General features: G+C 36.4%; 1 protein-coding gene across 1 annotated transcript in view; it reads left to right on the top strand.

Annotated features, from left to right (window-relative positions):
• The window catches only part of LOC142351044 (uncharacterized), a 28,900-nt gene extending 13,808 nt beyond the window's left edge, over positions 1–15,092 (top strand). The window contains exons 12-15 of the mRNA XM_075403103.1: positions 1,533–1,631; positions 1,932–2,083; positions 13,771–13,887; positions 14,463–15,092. Of these exons, the coding sequence (XP_075259218.1) occupies positions 1,533–1,631; positions 1,932–2,083; positions 13,771–13,887; positions 14,463–14,928 (834 nt within the window). The 3' untranslated portion in view covers positions 14,929–15,092. The remainder of the gene's footprint in view (positions 1–1,532; positions 1,632–1,931; positions 2,084–13,770; positions 13,888–14,462) is intronic.
• The last annotated feature ends 8,523 nt before the right edge of the window (positions 15,093–23,615 follow it).

The raw sequence follows: 23,615 nt of genomic DNA, 5'->3' as shown, positions 1-23,615 counted from the left end.
CACAAAAAAGGGACCGCACGAACGTCTGGTGAGCGCACAAAAGTCCCAAAACGAAGGGACGAAAAAGTGACATTCTCACATTTGAGCGCAACAAAGAACGCACAGGAAGCTCTAAACACACAAAAGGCTGGAAGGTTTGTTTTTTTTTCGGAGAGGATCTGGCACGACGTTCTATCTGGCACGATTTGCATATGACGACTTTCGGTCTGGCATATAAATATGGGTGTTCATTAGACAACGAAAAATTTTCATATAGATTTTTTGGACAAGTTTTGCTTTTTCAATTCCACCAATTATACCAAAACTGTGACTCTCGAGTTTTTTTGCCCGAAGAACACAATTTCAAAAAACTTCCAATTGGGAACAAATTAATTTTGATAAAATGCGCCTTCAGAGAGGTTTAATTGCGATCTTTCCAATTTCGAGAAAAGTAATCAAAGCCTTTTTGGAAAAGATTTCTTAAAAATGATGAAAATATATCTCTTTGCATTCCGTCAATCGATTCGTCGAAATGGTATTGTGATTAGTTTGCGCCTTTTTTCAAGGTAAGAGTCTACGTAACTAATCGAGATCTAATACCTTACATACTGTAGCAATCAACCACTTTGTTTTCTCTGGCACCTGTACCCTTTTGTTACTGGCTGTTACAAGTAGTGGCTGTAATAAAGTCAACCTTTAATTTAATTTAAATCAAATTTCTGAAAAGTACCGTAATTTTAGAAAAATTTCCCAAATCAATAGATTAAAGAGCATGATAGAGGTAGGTGAGACGTTGACTCCTACAAAATTGCACTCTCAAATAATCCAAAAATTAATCAAAAAAATTTCAATTCTCAATGAAAATTTTTTTTGTGATATTCGTAACAACAAATTGGAGCCCCTTTTGCGTGAAAATTGCAATGATTGCAGAACAAATTTGGAATTAAAAACTTTTGTTTTTGTTTCAGATCCAATAGATTGTAGCTTGATCTTCAATTTATTGACGTGTTTTCCTATCCGGAGTCCCTCTGAGATGTAATTTTCGAACTTTAGAAAGCGCGGGAGATGACGTACGTTTTTGGTTACACTGAAAAAATCACAAATTATTTTGGGTTACTTATGGTTGAGTCTTAAACATGAAAAAATAGAAAAAGATTAATCCTGATCAATAAAAATTGTGGAAATTAAAACTTATTGAAACATTAAAATTTCACAAAATTTTGACACTGATTAAAGTTTCTTTACTCGCAGATATAAAAACTCTCTAAAGAAAAATAGACCGAGGGTGTCGATGAGCAGACTGAATTGCTTCCATCTGCCACATGTTTCTATAGCACGTTTTTTTAGCAATATGTGAAATTGTGATCAATTGTTTTTTTTAAGCAATATAAGAAATATGTGAAAAAATTATGCATGAAGCCATGGAGTTGATAAATTATAACTGTTTTCTGCTTTTCTCTAGCGCTTTTCTCCATCAAACTTTGGTTCAAACTGAATTCTTGCTCGATTCTGTTAATTTAGCTCTCGGTTTTTGATATTTTATGTTTCTCTAGATGTTGAAAGCAGAAGTGAACACAACTAGTGGTGTAAACAGAGGAGCAGTAGATGTGAGCAAGGTTATGGAGAGAATGCGTGATCAAAATCAACAACCGGTAAAAAAACAACAATACATTTAAACAATGATTTTTTCCATAATTGCGATAACACCTGAGCGCCCTGGTACCAAATTAACATGCAACTCCACCCCGGCCTATGTAATGATCTATATCATGTTAAATTTAGGGCAAATGATGTACCGGGAAGGGAGGAATTTTGTTGATTATTTCAAGTATAAAATATGAGGAGAATCTGAAAGTCCAGCAGGCTTCGAAAAAACAGCATTGAAGTCATTTTCCCACTATTAATCGAACTAATACCTTTTTGCAGGCAATACTCTTTGCTTCTTTTTGCAGCTTTATACCCTTGATGGTCGCTACCTGTTGATTGACCCCTTCGACCCTGAGAGACCCAGGTACACTAAGACAGAACTGATGCAAGTGATTGAGGAAAAGGCCAGTCTGTGTATTGACAAGATGAACTTACAAGAGGAACTCAACAATGTCAGGTTGGTTGTCGATGATCAAATTTTTTATTCGAACAGATAGTAAATAAATATCAAAAATACGCCCGGGCAGAGGTCCCAACGCTAAAAAACGCAAAATTATGTAAGATTGGCGCTGAATGCGTTGATTTTTTCTAAGATCTACGCTCAAGCGTAGATCTTACGTAAATTCAACGCATTCACCGCTACTCGTAATTAATTTCGCGCTTTTAAACGTATATCTCACATAATTTTTCATTGAATTTAGCGTAGATCTTTTATAATTTTGCGCTGAATTTAGCGTACATGTAACAAAATTTAAACACGCAGAACTGTGCGCATGAGACTCGATCCAATGATCTCCTTGTGTCTTCTTCCGCTGTGCGCCAGTACCTTAGTTTTCTTTAGAACAGCACTCTTAATAACTCGGACTGCTACATCACTGTGCAAATAATATCAACGTTTCTAATCGCAGATCTTACATTACTTTGATGTTTCTAAGCGTAGATTTCTTTTAATTTTGGGTGTCTAAGCGTAGTTCTTACAAATATTCAGTACTTATTAGTTGCATTTAGTTTGAGGTTGCGTAGACAATTGTTGAGTTTCATTAAAATAAAATTTAATTTTAAACGAGTTTTCAATGCACCTAACATGAACTTCACAAAAAATCTTTGCGAAACCTAATTCATTAACGTACACATAAACCCCATCCCCCGTACCCAGCCAGCTACCTCCTACCTATCGCCAAACCCTCCGCCCACTACACACACACACACACGAACACACACAAACACATACCTAGTCTCCCAAAATTTATGTAAAATCAACGCTAAATTAAACGCAAAATAAATTAAAAAACTGTTCTCTTTGAAAAAATTTGACAAAACTGAAGCTAGCGATTTCTCTATGTACAAGATATTACCTATTTTTTTACCTACACTGTCTTTTAATTTTGCAAATAATATCAGGCTGATGTTACATAAATTTAGGGGACTAGGTATAGGTTTGTGTGTGCGCGTGTGTATGTATGTGTGAAGTGGGTGGGGTTGGCGATAGGGGGTGTTGGGTACGTGGATGGGGGGATGGGTGTTAGGGGTAGATTACTGATTTGAGACTCAAAAACAGTTTTTTGCTAGGTTGATAATAGTTTTATTGAAAACTCGTTTAAAGCTCGAGTTTTAGTTTAATGAAACTAACAATTGTCTACAGAACCTCAAAATTTGGCTAAACGCAACTAATAAGTACTGAGTAAGTGTAAGAACTATACTTATTTAAACAAAATTAATAAAAGTCTACGTTAGAGACCGCAAAATTATGTAAGATGTTTGCTTAGAAACGCCAAACTTATGTGCATTGTGGTGTTACAGTCCGTTTCTTAGAGTGCGGCTCTATAGAATACTAAATTACTTTGGCAGTATTAGAAAAGGAGACAAGCAAGCAGGAGGTCAGTGGTTCGAATATCATATACAAAGCTGTACTCCTTCAGTCTTTGTAAGATCAACGCTAATTTCAACGCAAAATTATGTAAGATATGCGCTAAATTCAGCGTAAAATATGAAATATCTACGCTTAGAAACCTAAAATTATGTAGGATAAGCTGTAATTACTTTAGACAATTCGGAAAATTGACCACAAATATCTATATTATTTTTGCATTGATTGGGTTGGATTTTATTTGCTAAATTCAACGCAAAATTATTGCGGCAAGACTTGTCAACGCTAGTTACCGCTTATTTTACTTAATTTTGGCAAAATTCTCCGGCCCGGGCACCGATATAAAAAACTGATTGTATCTCGGCGTCGATTTTGCTTTGAAAGACGATTTTGTTTTGAATGGAAACCCATTTTTGGGGATCACACTCTGTTTGACTTCCAATGGAGTTTTCCTTGTATTTTAGGCAAAATTGTGACTCTTTAATTTTTTGGCCAATTAATGAAAGAAGTGCAAACTTCTAATTTCAATTTTTTATATTCCAATTTTCGACATATATAATGCAATGATCGTACGTCGTCCGAGGTTTGACAAAAAACTATTTCCGAAAATTTAACCGTTACTTTTTGAATAATTTAATAAAAAGAAAGCTTTAAAAAGAAGGACCCTCATAAGATCTGTTAGTGAAAAAAATTTTCTAACGCACTGATTGTCCTCACTGGACATCGGCTCTACGAACGCAAAGTTTTTAGTCTATAGCATGCTTAACTGATTGTTTTGTTATCTTTGTTTTGCGTCGAAAACACAGCTGAAGCAACTAAATTTTGAAGTTTTTATGGTAAAACTTGAAAGCAAAAACAATTGACAATGTCTGAGTTTGTATAATTGGAAGGCTATTGCCGTTTGAGGAGGATCTTCAATGGCAAATAATGAATAAATTTGGAGATTTGTTACAGCCTTAGACACTAGGAAAAAAACAGACATAATTGTTAAATTTTTCTCAACAACGTTTCTAGTATTCGTGAATTTTTGGAAATCAGTTTTGAAAAAAGAACATAAATTATGCAGCAAAACTTTTTAGACAACATTATTAATTTTTCTGAAATATAACTCTCAATAAAAAAGCGTAGTTCTTCGCAAAATAAGTTTGTATCACAGAAAAATAGCAATTATTTAGCAGAAAACATTCCAAAGAGACGTTAATTGAAACTTTGATGCTTCGCAGTTGAGAAGTTCAACTAAAGGTAAAACAATATATTTTTTCTTTTGTAATTGGTGATAGATTTGCTCCAAAAACTTTTTTGCGATATTATTTGATATGATGAAGAAACATTAAAGATATAAAAAAATAGAAACCAAAAAAGATCATTATCGCGACAAGGAATTTTCTGAAACGAAATTGGCAATTGACACGCTGAGAAACAATTTTTTTCGGGCATGTTTGCCAGATGTCTCATCATAAAAAAATCGTCAACACTTGACAAGTAATCAAAACAATAGTTAAAAACAAAAAAAAATATTTTTCTGCAAAAATTGTTATCTGAAAATTGTTGTCTGATTGCAATTTTTCCGATATATTTTTCTTCACGCGTGTTAGGTCATCCACAGTAAGTTTTTGCAATTTTCCATAAAATGTTTTGCAATTAAGAAGTTGTTTTAAAAATGTGCAAAATCTTCATATCTGATTGAAACATTTTTGCATCGTAACAAAAGTAAGAGCTTTTTCCTTATAACTGTAACTGTTATTAGCGGTCAGAAATTCTCTAAATTCAATTTATTTGAATATCCATAAAGACTACTTCTTTTCGCCGTACAAGATTATAAGTTTGACCAGGTTTGAAGTTTAAAACAAAATTCAAATTTCATAATTAAGAAAATTGCCAAATTCTAAAGTTTGAGTCTAAAGTGTTGTACAGTGGGCGAAGGAACATTTGCGCTAAAATACTATTTTTGGAAAGGCTACTTGGAAAAATTTTAATAAAATCAGTCACAAATCTCTGTTACAGCGTAATTTCAAACAATACTGAATACGAGGAATTTTAGGAGAATATCGATGATGATTGAAGATTAAAACACGAACAAAATATGCAATAAAATGCATGACCCCAAAGTACTAAAAATTGTTTCAAGATTATACCAGGAGATAGTGGCTACTTCATAACTTTGCGAGATTAAAAATTAAATATTCTTGCTGATTTAAATGATTTTTGTCATCAACATTGATGCCCAGTGGATTATTTGCCATATGTGCACTATTTACCATCTGTGCCCGATACTGATTCGACATGGTTAAGAAAAGTCATGCAAGTATTCAGCCATAACAACATCAGAAATCGTGAAGAACAGTCAATTTAACAAAAACTAGAAACTGGAAACTGATTAATTTATACTAAACCAATGTAATCCTTTATTAATTCAATAATCAAATAAATCTCACAAAGTTCCTAAGACGGCCAACGTAACATTCTGTCGCCCAACGAAAGAATGGACAGCTAAAATTTCCTTCTCGAGAATTTTTTTTCTCGTGATCAGGGTAGAGAAGGAAATTTTAGACAAAGGCCCATCCCAACCAACCCAACCCGAGGCAACCCATCATCGCCCAACCCAACAAAGAGTTTATATCTGGGACTCCCTTGATTACCTTATTCTTATTTCCTTTGACTCTGGTGGTTCGCCAGTAATTTCCCCAGCGTTGTTTTTTTCTCGCACCTAGAGAATTTTTTCCGGACGTGTTAACAATTTGCAATAAATTTCAGCCATTTGTTTTATTGCTCTGATACCGCCATTAAAATTTTATTTCGCTATTGGCAAAACCAACGATTCCTACCGTGTGTTTTGGCATAAACCTCGGTTTGTGTCCGGATTTTACTGTGGTTATTTGGTAGATTTTGAGTTTTGGCTTGTTAAGGTTCGGTAAGTATTGGTAAGGTTCGGTAAGGCTTGGTAAAGTTCGGTAGATATTGGTAAGGTTCAGTAAGGCTTGGTAAGGTTCGGTAAGGCTTCGTAAGGTTCGGTAAGGCTTGATAAGGTTCGGTAAGGCTTGGTAAGGTTTGATCAGACTCGGTAAGGATTGGTAAGGTTCGGTAAGGCTTGGTAAGGTTCGGTAAGGCTTGGTAAGGTTCGGTAAGGCTTGGTAAGGTTCGGTAAGGCTTGGTAAGGTTTGATCAGGTTCGGTAAGGTTTGGTAAGGTTCGGTAGTTTTGGTAAAGTACCGTATCAACGTTTTGGCAGGGTTTAGTACACTTTGGTAGGTAAATGTTAACCGGTAGTTAAATAAACAGGTTTTGGCCTTTAGATTTGGTTAACAATGCTACTAAAAGTTGCTAAATTAAATTCAAAGCTCTAGACCCACTCAACAAAACAGAGTTAATGGTTCTTACTCGAACAGTAAAATCAACAAGAGTTAAACATCAGGTAAATTCTACGAGTTCACAAACACCAGTAATGGGTGAAAACGAAGAATCCTCTGTTGATCCTCATTTGAAACACATTAAAAACCAAAAGCTAATGTTTGAAAGCGAAATTGAATCCTGCATCGAATTTGTTGTTTCAGGAATCGATTCCGGGGAGGACACGGAAACTCTAGAAGAAACATTGAGCGAAATTGAAGAGCTGCAAGAGAAACCCGACAACTCCGTTCAAGAGCTTTTGGACATCTCACCATAAGAAGACGCAAATACGCTCTGTTTTCATATTAGCAAACTAAAATTCAAGATTCAAAAAACAACCGCTGCCCTCCGCAAACACAAAAAAGAAACTCAAAGCGCAGAAGTTGGCAATGTTTCATCAGGCAACCTAAGGGTAACATTTGATAGTAGCAGCAGTAACCCAACCATTCTTAACACTAACAGGACCTCTACAAATTTCTCAGCATCCACTGGGAACGAAGTGTCAGGTCAACTTTTTTCGTCGGACTCTGCAGCACCCGCTAGCTCAGTTCAATCCAATTCCATTCCGCCGCCGGCTAATATGGAATCCAATATTGGTTTCTCAACGGCTACTTCATCTGGAAATCCTGTTCACAGTGCCTTGTCTTCGGAACAGTTTCTTGCTAATTCAAACAGTAGTTCAGTCAACCAGGACACATCATTTCATGTTTCGAACAGCAATCCATCATGGAGATTCCTTTCCAATCAACAATTCTCTGATCCGTCGGCGTCCGCTACACTTGGCTCATGTCCACTTGTTTCCAGAAATCTGTACCCAAGTTGCAAGCAACAAAATTTAATGGCAACCCACTCGACTGGATGAAGTGGTTCAGCATTTTTCAAGCCACAATAGATCGATCGCCTATGTCATTATCAGAAAAGATGATACATCCTCAATCGCTATTAACTGGAGAGGCAAAGCATTTAGTAGATGGATACGGCTGCAACGGTAGTCTGTATGTCCCGGCGTTGAATCATCTTTAGGAACACTTCAGAAACCCAAACCGGATAGTAAATGCCTTTCTTGATAAACTCTCGCAGTTCAAACCGCCTAATCTGACTGTCCCTGAAAGTTATACCCAATTTTCAGCCTTTCTCTTGACCCTAGTGGATACATTTCAACAACTTGGATTCAATCACGACGTCCATTCTGCTACAAATCTCAATCAGGCATTAAATAAACTTCCGACACCAGTCCGCCTGGACTGGAACAAGTATGCCCTTGAAAAGTTTTCACTCCAGCCGTCTCTTAAAGACCTTTTTGGTTGGTTATCAATCTACGCAAAGGCTTGTAGAGATTTGCCAGCGCCAATTTCCATAACACGACCCAGCCATGGAAGATCAAACTTTGCCCATAAACCATGGATTCAGAAAACTCAAAGTCCCTTGCCCTCATCTACGAGAACAACAAGCAATGTTCAACAAGGTGGCTCCTTTTCAGACGGTAACAAACAAGGCCCCTCCAGAACTGTTGTTTGCCCCAGTAATGAGACCTGTCAATATCTCTACAAATGTTCTCATTTCCAAACCCTCTCTCCTTTCGATCGGAGAGAACATGTCAAAAACTTAAAACTTTGCTTCAACTGCTTTGGCAGTCATCATGTTCAACATTGCAATTCAAAAAATGTTTGTCGAACTGGCAATTGTGGCCGAAAGCATCATACTCTGCTCCATGAGAGCTTTGGAGACAATAATCAGAGAGTGAAGCCGCCATCGGCCGTTAAATCCGTTCAATTACATGGAACAGGACAAGTAGCACTTGTTCCGGTTGAACTTTCCAATGGTGTAAAAACTCTTGATACTTATGCGTATCTAGACAACGGAAGTTGTCAAAGCTTGCTGCTTACATCTGCTGCATCAGAATTGGAGATTCACATGAACACAGTCGCTAAAATTTCTATCAGTGGCTACCATACAACTAGAGAAGTAGACTGTTCTCAAGTTTGTGTCCAAATCAAGCCATACAGATCTCAGAATAGCTCAGTAGTTTCAATCGATGTGCTAGCAGTACCAGATCTCAATATGACACCAGTTAGAACCAGTGAGCTGAACAAACTTTGTAGTAAGTTTGATCAACTTAAACACATCACATTTCCAAATGTCAAACAAAATCAAGTGTGTATAATCATTGGAATTGATAACCTTGAACTAATCCACTACAATGAGATAGTTAAAGGCCCGAAAAACACACCTTGGGCTGTCAAGACACCATTAGGTTGGACTTGTGCCGGAAAGACCAACATAATTGCAGATGAGCAAAATCCAGTTCTCAAAACCCAAATTTGTTCCCATGGCCAATTGGACAACGAACTTTTCACTAATGTTCAGGATTGGATGAAGATCGAAAATTATGGCATTGCATCCAAGAAAAAAGCACTGTCCAAGAACGATGAAAAGGCTTTGGAATATTTACAATCCACAACCAGATTCAAGGATGGTCATTACGAAGTTGGTCTCTTGTGGAAAGAGAACGCAAAATTGCCAAATAACAGATGGCTCGCTGAGAAACAGTTGAAGCAGCTAAAAGCAAAGCTTTCCACAAAGCCATTATTAAGAGAAAAATATGAAGAGACTTTGCAAAAGGACTTGCAAAACGGATATGTTGTAAAAATTGATCCTTGTACCGACAACACAAAGTCAGTTTCTTATCTACCTCGTCATCCGGTCTCAAACGAAAATAAGCCCGGAAAAATTCGACGGGTGACTAACGCATCCAGCATCCTTCAAGGCCAATCTCTCAACTCAAATCTGTTGAAAGGCCCGGACTTGCTCAGCAATCTTGTTGGGATTATTTTGCGTTTCAGAGAAAGTCATATCGCAATATCCGCTGACATTGAGCAAATGTTTATGCAAGTCAAAGTTGCTCCTTCAGACCGTTCATATCTTCGTTTCTTGTGGGATCACAACGGCAAAATAGAAGAATATGAATACACTAGCCACAAATTTGGTGCAACGTCATCACCTTGCATTGCATCGTACGCTCTACGTCGCTCTGCAATAGATAATCAGAAACATTTTCCTGAGGTTTCCCATATTGTTGAACGCAATATCTGCATGGACGATTTGTATATTTCTACTGACGACGTTGAAAAAGCTGGAAACATAATGAGCAGCACTAAAGCTTGCCTGTCTCTTGGGGGTTTTAACCTCACCAAGTGGAATTCTAATTCGGCTGCGTTTTTGCAACAAGTCAGTAGGGATCAACTTTTAAACACAAACGAAGCTTCACCTCAAATTCAAAAGGTCCTCGGATTACCGTGGAGTGCAAAAACAGACACTTATGTAATCGAGAAGAAACTTTTCAAGAAGTTTCCCTTGAATAACACTATGGTAACCCAAAGAAAACTTCTGCGGTGTGTCGCATCCATTTTTGACCCCCTAAGTTTTATAGCACCGCTCACCATCCGAGTTCGTAAAAGTCTACAGGCCGCCTGGAATCATGGACCAAAATGGGACAAACCATTGGACCTCAATGAATTTGCAGATCTAACTCAGCTGCAAAACGAACAACGGGAATTCCGCGAAATTTCAATACCTCGCTGTTTATTCATTAACAAAGCAATAAAGGAAACAGCTCTCCATACATTCTCAGACGCTTCGGAGTATGCACTCTCAGCAGTTTCGTATCTTAGGATTGAATACGTTGATGAAACCGTTCAAGTGAAATTCATCATGGGAAAAGCCCGCGTAGCTCCAATCAAAAGAATGACAATTCCAAATCTCGAGTTGCAAGCCGCCGTCTACGCAGCTCTGCTCGCACAATTCGTGACAGAAGAGCATGACATTCACATTAATGAAAAAGTTTTCTGTTCCGATAGTACCACAGTTCTTTATTGGCTCAGAACCCCAGAGATACGTCATCGCATATTTGTTGCTAACAGGTTGGCGAAGATACTTGATGTATCAACAGCACATGACTGGAATTATATCACCTCAGCTGACAATCCAGCCGATGATGGCTCAAGAGGCTATGAAATTAAACAGATGAACTGCAGTTCTCGATGGCTCAACGGTCCTTCCTTTCTACAGTTACCAAAAAGTGACTGGCCAAGTCAGGACATCTTGAAAGCACGAAATTCAAACGTTCTCATCGTTCATGCGTTGCAAACCGATCTGCACTCAGCAATTCAATGTCCCATCGACATTGCACGCTTCAGCAATTGGAATCGTCTGGTTAGAGTTGCAGCATTCTGCTTCTTCTTCCTCGATCGCTTGAAAAAACAGAGCAGTAGCTTATCGCTCGCACATCACACACTGGCTTACAAGTACCTCATCGGCGTTGCTCAAAGTCAGAACTTTGGAAGTGAGATTTTGTCTTTACAAAAAGGCAAGGAGATACTTTCGTCGAGCCCTCTAAAGACACTCTGTCCTTTTGTTAACGGAAAAAATGAACTCCGCGCCAAAGGTCGGCTGTCTAAGGCAATGGTCTTAGAAACTGCTCGCCATCCGTTAATTTTAGACGGGGTTAACCCAATCGTTAAGCTCCTCATCAAAAACACTCACGTGGTGAATAGTCACTCTGGTGTTGAACAAAAACGTTCCTTTCTAATGGAATACTATTGGATTCTGAAATGCCGAGCTGTCGTTAGACAAACAATACGTCAGTGCATTCCCTGCCAAAGAATGGCTCAAGAAATTAGTCCACCTCAGATGTCAGATCTGCCCAGTGAAGGTTTACCGCTACAAAATCGCTTTGCGTTTGCCACAACAGGCCTGGACTTCATAGGTCCTTTTCCTATAAAACAGTGTGGTTAATTTGCTACCCGTTATATCCTTCTATTTTCATGCTTAGTTGTAAGAGCCGTTCATTTGGAAGTTTCTGAAAGTCTTTCTACAGATTCTACAATGAGTTGCATCGTCAGATTAATTAGCCGCCACGGAAAACCAAAAATATTTTATTCTGACAACGGAAAATCTTTTGTCGGCTCTTGTTCAGAATTGAGAAAAGGAATAGAAGCTCTCAGATCCTCGCGAGAATTTGCATCTAAGCTCCACATCTTAGACGTAGATATCAATTGGAAATTTAACCCCCCTCTGGCTCCGCATTTTGGTGGCAGCTGGGAAAGATTAGTTCAAGTTTTCAAACTCTCCATCTACAAAGTTATTGGCTCCAGAACGCTAACAGACGAAACGCTGTCGACATTCACTTGTGAAATTGAGTCCAACATGAATTCGCGACCATTGACGAATGTTTCTAGCGATATAAACGATCCACTCCCTTTAACGCCAAATCATTTCCTTTTAGGTAGACCCTCAATCAATCTCCCTTCAGGAGTCTTCTCTCAAAGCAAAGTAGCAGTTACTAAATCTTGGAAAACATCACAAATTCTATCCCAACATTTTTGGAACCCATTTATTAGAGAGTATCTCCCTAACCAGCAGAAACGCTCTAAATGGCATAAAGTAAATCAGAATTTAAAAGTTCACGACTTAGTCTGGATTTTGGAAGATTTCACACCTCGTGGTCTCTGGCCTCTAGCAAAGGTAATTGAAGTGTATCCAGGCTCGGATAAAGTAGTTCGGTCAGTCAAAATAAAGACTGCATACGGTGAAAAGATCCGCCCCGTTCTCAAGCTAAGTAAAATTTCTGAAGAGTAAATTACTTTCACATTCAACGGACAAATTCACATCATTTTAGCACTCAGCTTCCATAAATTCCTCCTGCAGAAATCTACACTATCGTTAATGTGCAGTCACATCACTTACTTGTCGATCATCATACCATTTAAAAAATCCAGTACGTTAAAAGGTCCGTCACTCTTGAGTGGTTATAGTTAGGTACAGGTAGGTACAAGCCGCAACAGGTAGAAATCTCGGTTTTTTTGCGCTGTGTAGAAAGTTGCTACACCGCAGCAACCTCCGCTTTAGCCTTTTCCGCTTGTGTCTTAATTTTTGGGTATTACAGTTTTTTGCCTTTACCCGCTCCGTCAGTTGGAAACGCCGATTTTGAAAATCATTTGCTTTGTTATCTCTTGTAACCATCTTTTTCTTCCCTCAGTTATTTTATCGGAATTATTTATTGGCTACAAAGTTTTTACCTAACAAAGCATCGTCTTTACGGAAGCCGACTATTCTTTGCAACCCTGCAAATGGGGCCGGCGATGTCATCAACATTGATGCCCAGTGGATTATTTGCCATATGTGCACTATTTACCATCTGTGCCCGATACTGATTCGACATGGTTAAGAAAAGTCATGCAAGTATTCAGCCATAACAACATCAGAAATCGTGAAGAACAGTCAATTTAACAATACTAGAAACTGGAAACTGATTAATTTATACTAAACCAATGTAATCCTTTATTAATTCAATAATCAAAGAAAATCTCACAAAGTTCCTAAGGCGGCCAACGTAACAATTTTCTTTACAACAGTAAACAAAATGTTGCCAAAATCAAAGAATTTAGCGTAATATTTTGTTATTTTTCAAAGCCAGCGGAGTTAAAACCAACTTTCAGTAGTTTTAATTTGGCTTTGCTATCTTCCAAAGTTGTTTTTATTATTGAACATAACTCAAGCCAAAAAAAAATACAGGCACCATATATTTTGCCCCGTTTCTAAACAACTGACAGATAGTACACATTGTCGTATTTAAGTTACAGTTAACTTAGTTTTAAATTTCTATTTTATTATCTTCATCTGGTTTGTTATCAACTTTGATAAGATCTCCAGTTTTTCGGATTGAAGAGACATCATTTATTCTCCTGATTCCGGATTAAAACAACCAAAGAACTAAATAACGAGTACAACTGATAATCGTACGCGTGGGGAAATAATGAAAAGCTTGCTGGATAGTTACAATTTAACACTAAGGAGCAGGTTTAAAAAATCCTAACTTGTTGTTTTTTTCAGGAGAGAGCTAGAAGATTTGAGGAAGGCAACAGTCACAATGACTCAAAGATGGTTCGAAGACTCAAATACGATGAAACGCAATCAACAACATTCAAAACCTTCAGCTATTCGAAGACTGTAAGTTTGAAATCTTGCGTTTTTTGACTTTTCTGCGGTTAAATGTGCCACTTTTAGACCGCCCACGGCTAAGAATTGTTTATTGGTATATAGCAAATGACTAACAATAGTATGTAAAAAAACAATTGGCTAGCGGGTTATTAATCTTGTTCTGTGCCTGAATAGATTTATTTTTCTTCAGAAAATTTATCAAAAAACAATTTGATTTGACCCGATGCGAAAAAAAACAAAGCTTCTCTCAAGCCAACTAATTAGTTCACGCAGGCAGAGTTTAAATTGAAAATTTTGTTTCCCGTCAGCGAAAAACTGCCAGTAAGTTTTTTTTAAAAATGCTTTAAGAATGTTTCCGGCTATTGCGTAACTTTTTTTTACTTTATAGTCTTCTTACCTAATAATTATATACAATCAAATACTTATATTGACACCAGCCTGTTTTTCTGGTTCAGCCTAAAAGTTAGTTTAAATTTTCTTATCAACTAAAACAACTTTTGTTTCTTGAAACCATTCGAATCAGCGCAAAAAATTACCAAACATACCGTTTTAAATTGTTTGACTGTTTAACTGTTTAATTTCAGGTTTGGAATCTTTTCTGGTCGCCCAAACTCTTTTTCAAGGGGCCGACACCACAACCGAGGTCCACGGGGCGAATTTATACCCTCGCGAAACTCAAATGAACCTCGTCGACTAAGCCACCCGACAGTTTTGGAAACGGATTCAAATTCAGCCCCGCTTATGATACACGAATTGCCCTTGACACTGTTTAACAGCGACACACATGCTCCGCGAGGCCGAACAGCAACTGAGAACCAAAGCCGAAACACGACTTGTGAACAAAACCCGGCTATAAATTCGGCACGTGAAAATCAGAGCCCAACATCAAGATATTCGCCGTTTCTTTATAAGCGATTTTCAGCGAAATACGCGCAGAAAGACAAGTCGGTGACTTTGAATTATCCGTCTTCCAAAAATAACGTCTCGGCCAATCAAGTTAACGTAGATGGACCACAGTCACAAGAATTATTTTCTCCAGCAACCGATTGAATTTGACCGGCGGGAATTATATCACGCAAACATTTCAGGAACTTTTTATCGAAAATTTCTGCTTCTTTTTTCGTTTTATTTTGAAGAGTTTTAATTTGTTAAATTTGAGGTGGATATCAATGGAAATTTGGCACGAAGAGAAATAATTTATTTTTTCATCATTATGTTCTATAAGAGGTTTTGAAACCAAAATCTTAAAAGTCTTAGTAATAATACTTAACTTAAAAGATTGGATAACTATTGAATGATGTTTGGATTGCTACTTTGTGATTTTTTCAATCAAAGAACTGAAAACAACGTTTACAAAGACTGAAAGGAGTGTTAACAATGTTTACTGATTGGCTGACTGCTCAACAAAGGCTCCACGTTTAAAAATAGGGTATGAATTTTAACGTAATCTTGCTCAGCAATCGCGTTATATGACTTCAATGACAAAGATTTCAATTTTTTTAAATTTTTTTTTTGGATTTTTTGAATTATTGGTCACTTTTGAACTCTTTATCACATTATCCAAAGATTATTGTAATCCAATTGGCTTAGAGAGGACGTTCAGTGGATCACAGAGAAAGTTTTCAGAGAATAGCTAATGGTTTAATTGTCTTCGACACTTTCTTCTCGCATTTTTCTACTGAATTTTAGTTTTTGCTGTTTTTGTTATTGTTTTCTGTCATAAGACTTATTGTGATGTCTTTTTAACTATCTATGCATGACAGACATCATTTTCCTCCCTATACAAAGACTGAAAGGAGTGTTAACAATGTTTACTGATTGGCTGACTGCTCAACAAAGGCTCCACGTTTAAAAATAGGGTATGAATTTTAACGTAATCTTGCTCAGCAATCGCGTTTAGCGGAAATAGATAAAATAGTTTTTTTTTGAGGAACTGATCTCACGATCGGTTGTGATAGATCCATATCAAGTCCCACGGACCACTGAGGCTGTTTCAAACAGTGTAAATTTATGCGTTCAATGAATCAAAATTTGACAGCCTAATTCTATATATTATACTTTAACCCACTATTCATGCCTCGTGGGCCATGACCAGATAAAGTAAAACATGTAATATATAATTAGTCTGTAATAGAGAATATAGACTGAATACATAATATAGAATTATGTCAAATTATAGTTTAACTTGATCTTTTCAACAATTGCCCCCCTTTGCAAAAGGGGGGCTATTCTTGAATAGAATTTAGCGAGTGATTTATGAACTAATCAGAGAGGAGTAATAACTTTCCGTGTATGCTCAAACTGTGTTAAACTGGACAGAATAAAATGCGCCATGCTAGGGCAATTAGCCGAATTGGAGTACAAAGCGAAAAGAAATTCAGACTGGCGGGTTGGTGGGCGCGCTTCGCGGCTTCGCCGCGTTAACCGACCAGCGATTTTTGGATTACATCCCACAGTGCGTGAGAGGCATGGCCGTGAACAGCGGTCCGCAATTGCGCTTAAACTGATATTCGGCTATCTAAACTGTAGGCCAACTAATATTGTGGTAAAGCATAGCTTAAAAGGGGTGGCGAGTCTCTATTAGGTACCAAGGGGGGGGGGGCAATTGTTGAAAAAATCCGTTTAACTGAACGCACAAAATTACAATGTTTAAATTTCTCGACCAATCAGATTAGTTGAAAATTCTATATTTTGGAACGTCTATTTGATGAGACGTCACCATGATGTGGTGACGTTCATCTATGCCGACGTAATGCTATGTCGATTATAAGAGTTACGAAAACTTATTCAATTTTTCACGCGATAATTTTCTAAACCAATGAGATCACTTCAACTGAAAATAGCGCACTATCACAGAACAAGATAATTGGAGGGAGTTGAGTTTAAAACAAACAATAATAATTGCGGAACACGGACATGCCTCAGCGGCCCGTGGGACCTGATATGAATCTATCGCAACCGAGCTACTGATCAGCGTGTCCTAGTTGCTTCGAAAACAAATTCCTCTAGAATTTAACTGATAATTAATAGGTATTGACAGTTTCGGCACTTTTATAATGAGTTTCATTTTCGGCACTCTGATACGTCGGCATGGTATTACGTTGGCATAGTTGTAAGTATTCCCATGAGGTTTACATATAAACTGGTTGACGATAAAATCTGGTTGACAATATTTATTACATTTCTCAGAAATTCACAAATTACACTGTAATATGACACTGTAACACAATACACTGTAACATATTACACTGTATCCATTTATAAAAAGTCTCAAAATGTGACCGAGATTTTAGCCGACTGTATCAGCTAACACGCCAATTAGCCGATAGAGTAAAAATAAAACAAGATACACTTTATGATGATCAAGTTATTATCACATGACTACAAAAATTACGCTTGGTTTTCATCAACAGTCTAGTCCACGACTTTTGAAAAGACCATTAAGAGCTACTGCACTTACTTTTAATGAATACCTTGGACGAGAGAGAATGGTTATCTTGTAAGATCTTACAAGATTCTTATAAAAGATGGTTATCTTATAAGCTCTGACAAAATTCTTACAAATGATGGTTATCTTGTAAGATCTTACAAGATGAATGCTTATCTTGCAAGATTTTTGCAAGTTCGTTCCGGTTGAGCTGCATTGTCATTGGTTCTTTTACGCGCAATTTTCTTCATTTAGTGCATTGAATCTTCGACAATTGGTTGCGTATTTTTGACTGATATTTTTGTTCATTAATTTGACTGAAAATTGCTTTCCAATATAAATTTTACTGCATCAGTACAAAATTATTAACTTTTACTTTTGACTTATTGTCAAAACCTAAAAACGTGAAAGAAATTATTGTTTTTTCGTCTTGTGCATCTTCCCCAATTTTTTTAATGCTCTGTGTACATCAGTGCTGTGTATTTCGTTCCTTGCAAGACAACGGTTAATCTCGTGAGGATCATTTAAGAAAAATGTTTATTTTATAAGGATCTTGTAAGACGAATGCTTATCTTGTAAGAATCTTGTAAGACGAATGCCTATCTTGTAAGAATCTTGTAAAACGAATGCTTATCTTGTAAGAATCTGTCAGAAAATCTTGTAAGACAATGCATCCTCTTGTAAGATTCTGACAGAATCTTACAAGATCTTACAAGATAACCATCCCCAGTGCACTCGGGTATAGCACTCGTTTGTGGAGTTTGACGACAAAGGATAATTAGATAGCATAACGAGTAGTTTGTATGATGGCATGTAATGACTTTTGATCGAGTTTGACACAGAGTAACTCGAAGTTGACCCTTGACAATTTTTTTTGGAGTTTTTGATACCTCAATAGCTAAACAAAATTTGTCAATTTGAGAGGAATCTTTAACATCGCTCTTGTTCATTTTGTGGTTTAGATGTTCTGTCTTGTTTTTATTGTTCCGACCCCACTTGTGGGGGAAGGAACTATATACTCAAATGGGTTTTTTTTTTTGTTCAGTGAATTTTGGCCGATCGATATATTCGTCGTAGAGAAATGTGAGTGGTATCATTAAAAAGCTGGTCCAGCGTAGAATTCAAAAGTAAAAAGATTTTTTTGAATTTCGTTTTTTTCGAGGAGTTATCGAGGATTGAAGTTTTGTGTGAACAATGGGATCTTTAGCATGATTGTTCACTTTTAGTACAATTTTCTTCAAACTAAGATCTTTTTTACGAAAACATTAATTCAAATTTCTATAAAAAGAATAAATTTTGAGTTCGTAAAAGTTGAATGCAAGGCGATAGAAAGACTAGTTCTGGTCTCATAGGGAAGTTCACTATCAAAAAAAAAATCGAACTCTAATTGAGAGCCCTTTTTTTAATAAAACTTTTCTCTTTTTTGCTTTTTTAAGTCACCTAGAGACAAGTCACATTTTATATCGACGTTCTATTAATGACAAAACTCCTTTATAGTCGAATGAAGCGCAATGAACAAAAAACGTCGTTTTCAAGGAATTGCTCATGTTTTTTTTTGGCTTCGATTCTGAGTTTTCGTAATTTTGAATGAAATTTTGAATTTCTTTTTGAAGTTTTACTATTTTTTTTGGAGTCCTATGGTAGGGATTCATTGACTAACAGTGCAATATGTTCCATAATGAGCATTAAGTGAACATGTCTATTTCATTGAGGGGGCGGCTAATGGCTGTTAAGACTTAAAAAATAATTTTTCGAATTTTTTTTTGAATATTAAAGAATCATAATCTTATTATAGTGAATTGTAAGTCAGTCCAGGGGTGAGAGCACCCTCTTCCTTCCTACTGCAACCAAAATTAAACTGGTTAGCGGTTTTATCTTCTATCTATTGGTTATATGACTTCAATGACAAAAAATTTCAATTTTTTAAATTTTTTTTTGGATTTTTACGTATTATTGGTTACTTTTGAAATCTTATCACATTATCCAAATATTGACAGTTCCCATTAGCTTAAAAACGATGTTCTGTGGATGACCAATAAAAATTTTAAACAAAAATTTATGGTTTAAATGGCTTCGACACGTTCTTCTTGCACTTTTCTACTGATTTTTTGGTTTTCTCCTGTTTTTTTTTGTTGTTTTAATAGTCATTATACTTACTGTGATCTCATAATGAATACCTATGCATGACAAACATAAATGTACTGCCACCGGGGCATCTTTGAGCGTTTTTATTGACTTCCGTTGAAAGCTATTGAATTTAATGTCTGTTAAAATAAAAATCATTTTTCGAAAATTTTATTTGAACAATAACAATTCCTAAATTTTTCTTGAACTGTTAGTGAGTTTCAGTATTGACTGGACCCACTTGCTTTTTACTGCGACTAAAAATATTCTGTTTAGCTGTTTTATCTTCTAGCTATTGGTTATATGACTTCAATGACAAAGATTTCAATTTTTTTAAATTTTTTTTTTGGATTTTTTGAATTATTGGTCACTTTTGAACTCTTTATCACATTATCCAAAGATTATTGTAATCCAATTGGCTTAGAGAGGACGTTCAGTGGATCACAGAGAAAGTTTTCAGAGAATAGCTAATGGTTTAATTGTCTTCGACACTTTCTTCTCGCATTTTTCTACTGAATTTTAGTTTTTGCTGTTTTTGTTATTGTTTTCTGTCATAAGACTTATTGTGATGTCTTTTTAACTATCTATGCATGACAGACATCATTTTCCTCCCTATGGGTTATATCTGAGCATCGTCATTGAGCTCCGATGAAAGATTGAGTTTACTGGCTGTTAAGGGTTTAAAAATAATTTTTCGAAACTTTTTTGAAATTCAACAATTCCTAATTTTTTTTCGTGAATACTCTTGGTCATTGTTGGTTCTAACAGAATCCAGTTCCGTTCTACTATAGCCAAAATTAATCTGGTTAGCGGTTTTATCTTCTACCTATTAGTTTTAAAACATCAATGCCACGAGAATTCATATTTTTTTTGGGTACTTTATTTTGTTTTTCGATCCTTTTGAAATCTTATCACATCATCTTACTGCTGAGAGTCCCTATTGGTTTAGGGAAGAAGTTCAACGGATCATAAATAAAGTTTTCAGGGAAGAGCTTATGATTTGAGTTGCTTCGACATTTTCTTCAGGCACTTTTCTACTGAATTTGTGGTTTTTGCCTCTCTCTGTTGTTGTTTTCATAGTCATTAACTTGTTGTAAGGTCTTATTGATGAAATACGATTGGCAAAAAAACTTATTGTCCCCTCGAGGCATCATTTATTGTATATACTGGCTTCCGTTGAAGGCTAATGAATTTAATGGCGTTGATAATACGTGTTTTCCCGCAATTTTCGTGCGTCTAATGTATTTGTTTATATTTGTTGATTTTTTGAAATTATATTGATAAAAAAGGTTTTCCCATTGCTCCTGAAAAATTAATTTAAAATTGAAGAGTGTTTAGTGAAAAGTTCATTTTTTTAATGCCTTCGACCCTTTTGTCGCTCAATTTTTTTTCCTGAATTCGCTGTTTTTGTTCTTTAGGTAGCCGTAAATTGCTCACAGATCTCATAGGCTTGTAATTGAGGACTGAATGAATTATGTTGCTCGAAACATTCAGTATATAGCGAATAGGTTCCTTTCGTCAAATTTAACTTCTATTCATCAATCAGATGTCCCATCGAATTTCGTGTATTTCAAGAAATAACATATATATTGATATTATGTGCCACTGTTGTTTCGTTTTTCTGAACGTTTATTGAATGGCCATTTTTTGCGTTTCTTTTTCTCTTCCTTCAGAACAATCGCGTAATAACAGATCCCAATGGTTTTTAAATGTGGCCCAAGTAAACTTATTTAATCTTTCAGTATAAATCCTTCAACTGAAATAGCAGAAATAACAACTGAATTAAAAATACATATTCAGATGATAGCTATTGATTTTAATGGTAGCAAAGGTTTGTGTTTTCGCAAATCGTTTGTAATTTTTTGAGTTTCTCTTTAGTTTGTTTCTATGGCATAGTCTGACCACAGACGGGTGCTTTTGGTTTTGTAATGACTTTTTAGTAATTTATCAAGGATTTTTTTATTAAAAACCAATGTTTTTTAAGATTTTTGAATTTTCTTGGTGCAAAAAATGTTGATTAATTTTTAAGTTTCGCCTCACTGTTCGTTCTTTTTGTCGGCTTGTTACCTAGTCTCGTTAAGAAAACTTTTCATCTGCTGTATAGTTAGTAAAAGGTAAACTTGTGTAGTTAAGGTTTTATCTGACTGCATTTTGACGTTGTTACCAGGTGCTTTTAAATTTAGATATTCATTTTTTGCCGCCAAAATTTTGTTGGTGCTATTTTTTTTCTAGTCTCTTCAATGTCAGGTCACGTTGGTGCTGTAATGAAGCATGGCATTAGTAATTCAATTAGTAGATAGAATGTGTAACGATTGTTTTAAACTCAAACATCTATTTTTGTTATCTCTTGATTTGGTTGACATTTTAGTCAAAAATGTAGATGAGCTCGGGTCGGAACATCATGTGCGAACGCACATTAACGAGCCGCCTTGTTTCTTTTTCGGCTAATTTATACTGTAGGCCAATAGATCAGCTATTTTTATTCATGTGCTATTCTGTAGGGTTGTTAAGCCACAAATCCAATCCAACAGAACGGTGAACGCAAAGTAAGCCGAAGTAAAAGCAAGCCGACATAAAAGCAAGCTGAAAGTTATCTAATAGTTATGTAATCTATCGGTTGGGCCCGCCAAGTCCAACTTCAAATTCGGGTATCCCAAAGTTTTTCGGCTTCCTTGAACTCATTTTCAAAATTCGACTTGCTTGCCTATCGGCTTGCTTGACCGCCACCGCAACGGAACATATGTGGTAAATGTCACGAAAGACAAATTTGAGAACTAACCTTAGATTTCAAAGCATTCAATGTTTTGGGCCAGACAAAGTATTCCCTCCTAAATAGTTAGTATTCAGAATATTTGCAAAATTTAGCCAAACAAAACTGAGAACAATTTCTTTTCACTTCATTAAAACGAATTTCGAGATCCTATAACTCATTTTCTTTCAATTTATAGACAATAAAAAGAAGAATTCGTATCCAATTTTAGCAAATCCGAGTTTATAAAAAAATATATACGGTTTTGTTTCTCGAGTCCAAATAAATCGCACATCTAAACATGTCAACCAGTAGCTGCAGTTTAAGGGCAGGCGGTGCCGGGCTTGTTATCTTCAACGAATGCCCAGAGAAAAATGGTTCCGATTCGCTTGACAGAATCGACATGAGAACATTGAATCAAAAGATTGGTTCGGCGATTATTAAAAAAGTGACGCTGTACAGAAGTCGCATTAAATACAATTGGATATTCTGTCGCCACAAATTCCTTGTGATAGAGACCAACGAAGGCTGTATTTCATTGGAGAAAAACGATGGCGGAATCGTAATGCAGAAACATACGAATCCGGACGTTGTAATTAATCGAATTGAGGGCCAAGAACGTTGCAAAAGTCCAGATGAAATCAAGAGGCTAGCAGATTACAGGGTTGAAGGTGTTACCCTATGGGAGCTGCTGGTTGAGTTCGATATTCAAAAGCAAATTGATCTTGGCTATCGTGTCTTTACTAGTAATTGTGGTCACTTCACTGATCTGGTCTGCAAATCCGTGGAGGAATTAGAGAGAAAAAGAAACGAATTTCAGTTGGCGAGTGCTGCATGGTTTGAGTCCAAATTAATTCAAAAAACTTCAAGGCATGCAATTGAGCATTCATCTGAAATTGAGGATTCACCAAATTGAGGATTGCAATTGATGATCAATCTGGGTGACGTCTTAACAAAATGCAGAAATTTCAGCAAATGTTGGTTGGTCGAGAAAAAAGTGTTCAAATAGCATAAATTGGACATAACCTAATTCTACCCAGTTGATTAAATATTATGTTAGATTCTTTTAGATTATATTAAATTCTACCCCTATAGATTAAATTTGTACCGCATCTGGCCAGCATGCTTCGCGGGCCATAGCCATGCCCCAGCGGCCCGTTGACTTGATATGAATCTATCACAACCGAACGTGAGACCAGCCCCCCCCCCCCCCCCCAAAGTATAATTTTTCTTTTTCGGCCTATCGCAATTTCTGAGCAATTTTACGTTAACGCGCATTTCTATTTTAAATCATGGAGAATTTGTTGAGCAATCAGCCAATAAGAAAAGAATTTTCTCATTTTATCGATTGTGATTGGCCTGCAATAAAATTTCTATATTTGGTACGTCTGCCATTTTCACAAGCGCCGAATGCATAAAGGCTCGTTCGTCAGATTT

The sequence above is a fragment of the Convolutriloba macropyga genome, chromosome 12 (genome assembly GCF_964194025.1).
Source record: "Convolutriloba macropyga chromosome 12, txConMacr16.3, whole genome shotgun sequence".
In the NCBI taxonomy this organism is placed as follows: domain Eukaryota; kingdom Metazoa; phylum Xenacoelomorpha; order Acoela; family Convolutidae; genus Convolutriloba; species Convolutriloba macropyga.
The sequence above is the reverse complement of the archived record's forward strand: the minus strand, read 5'-3'. Positions and strand labels throughout refer to the sequence as shown.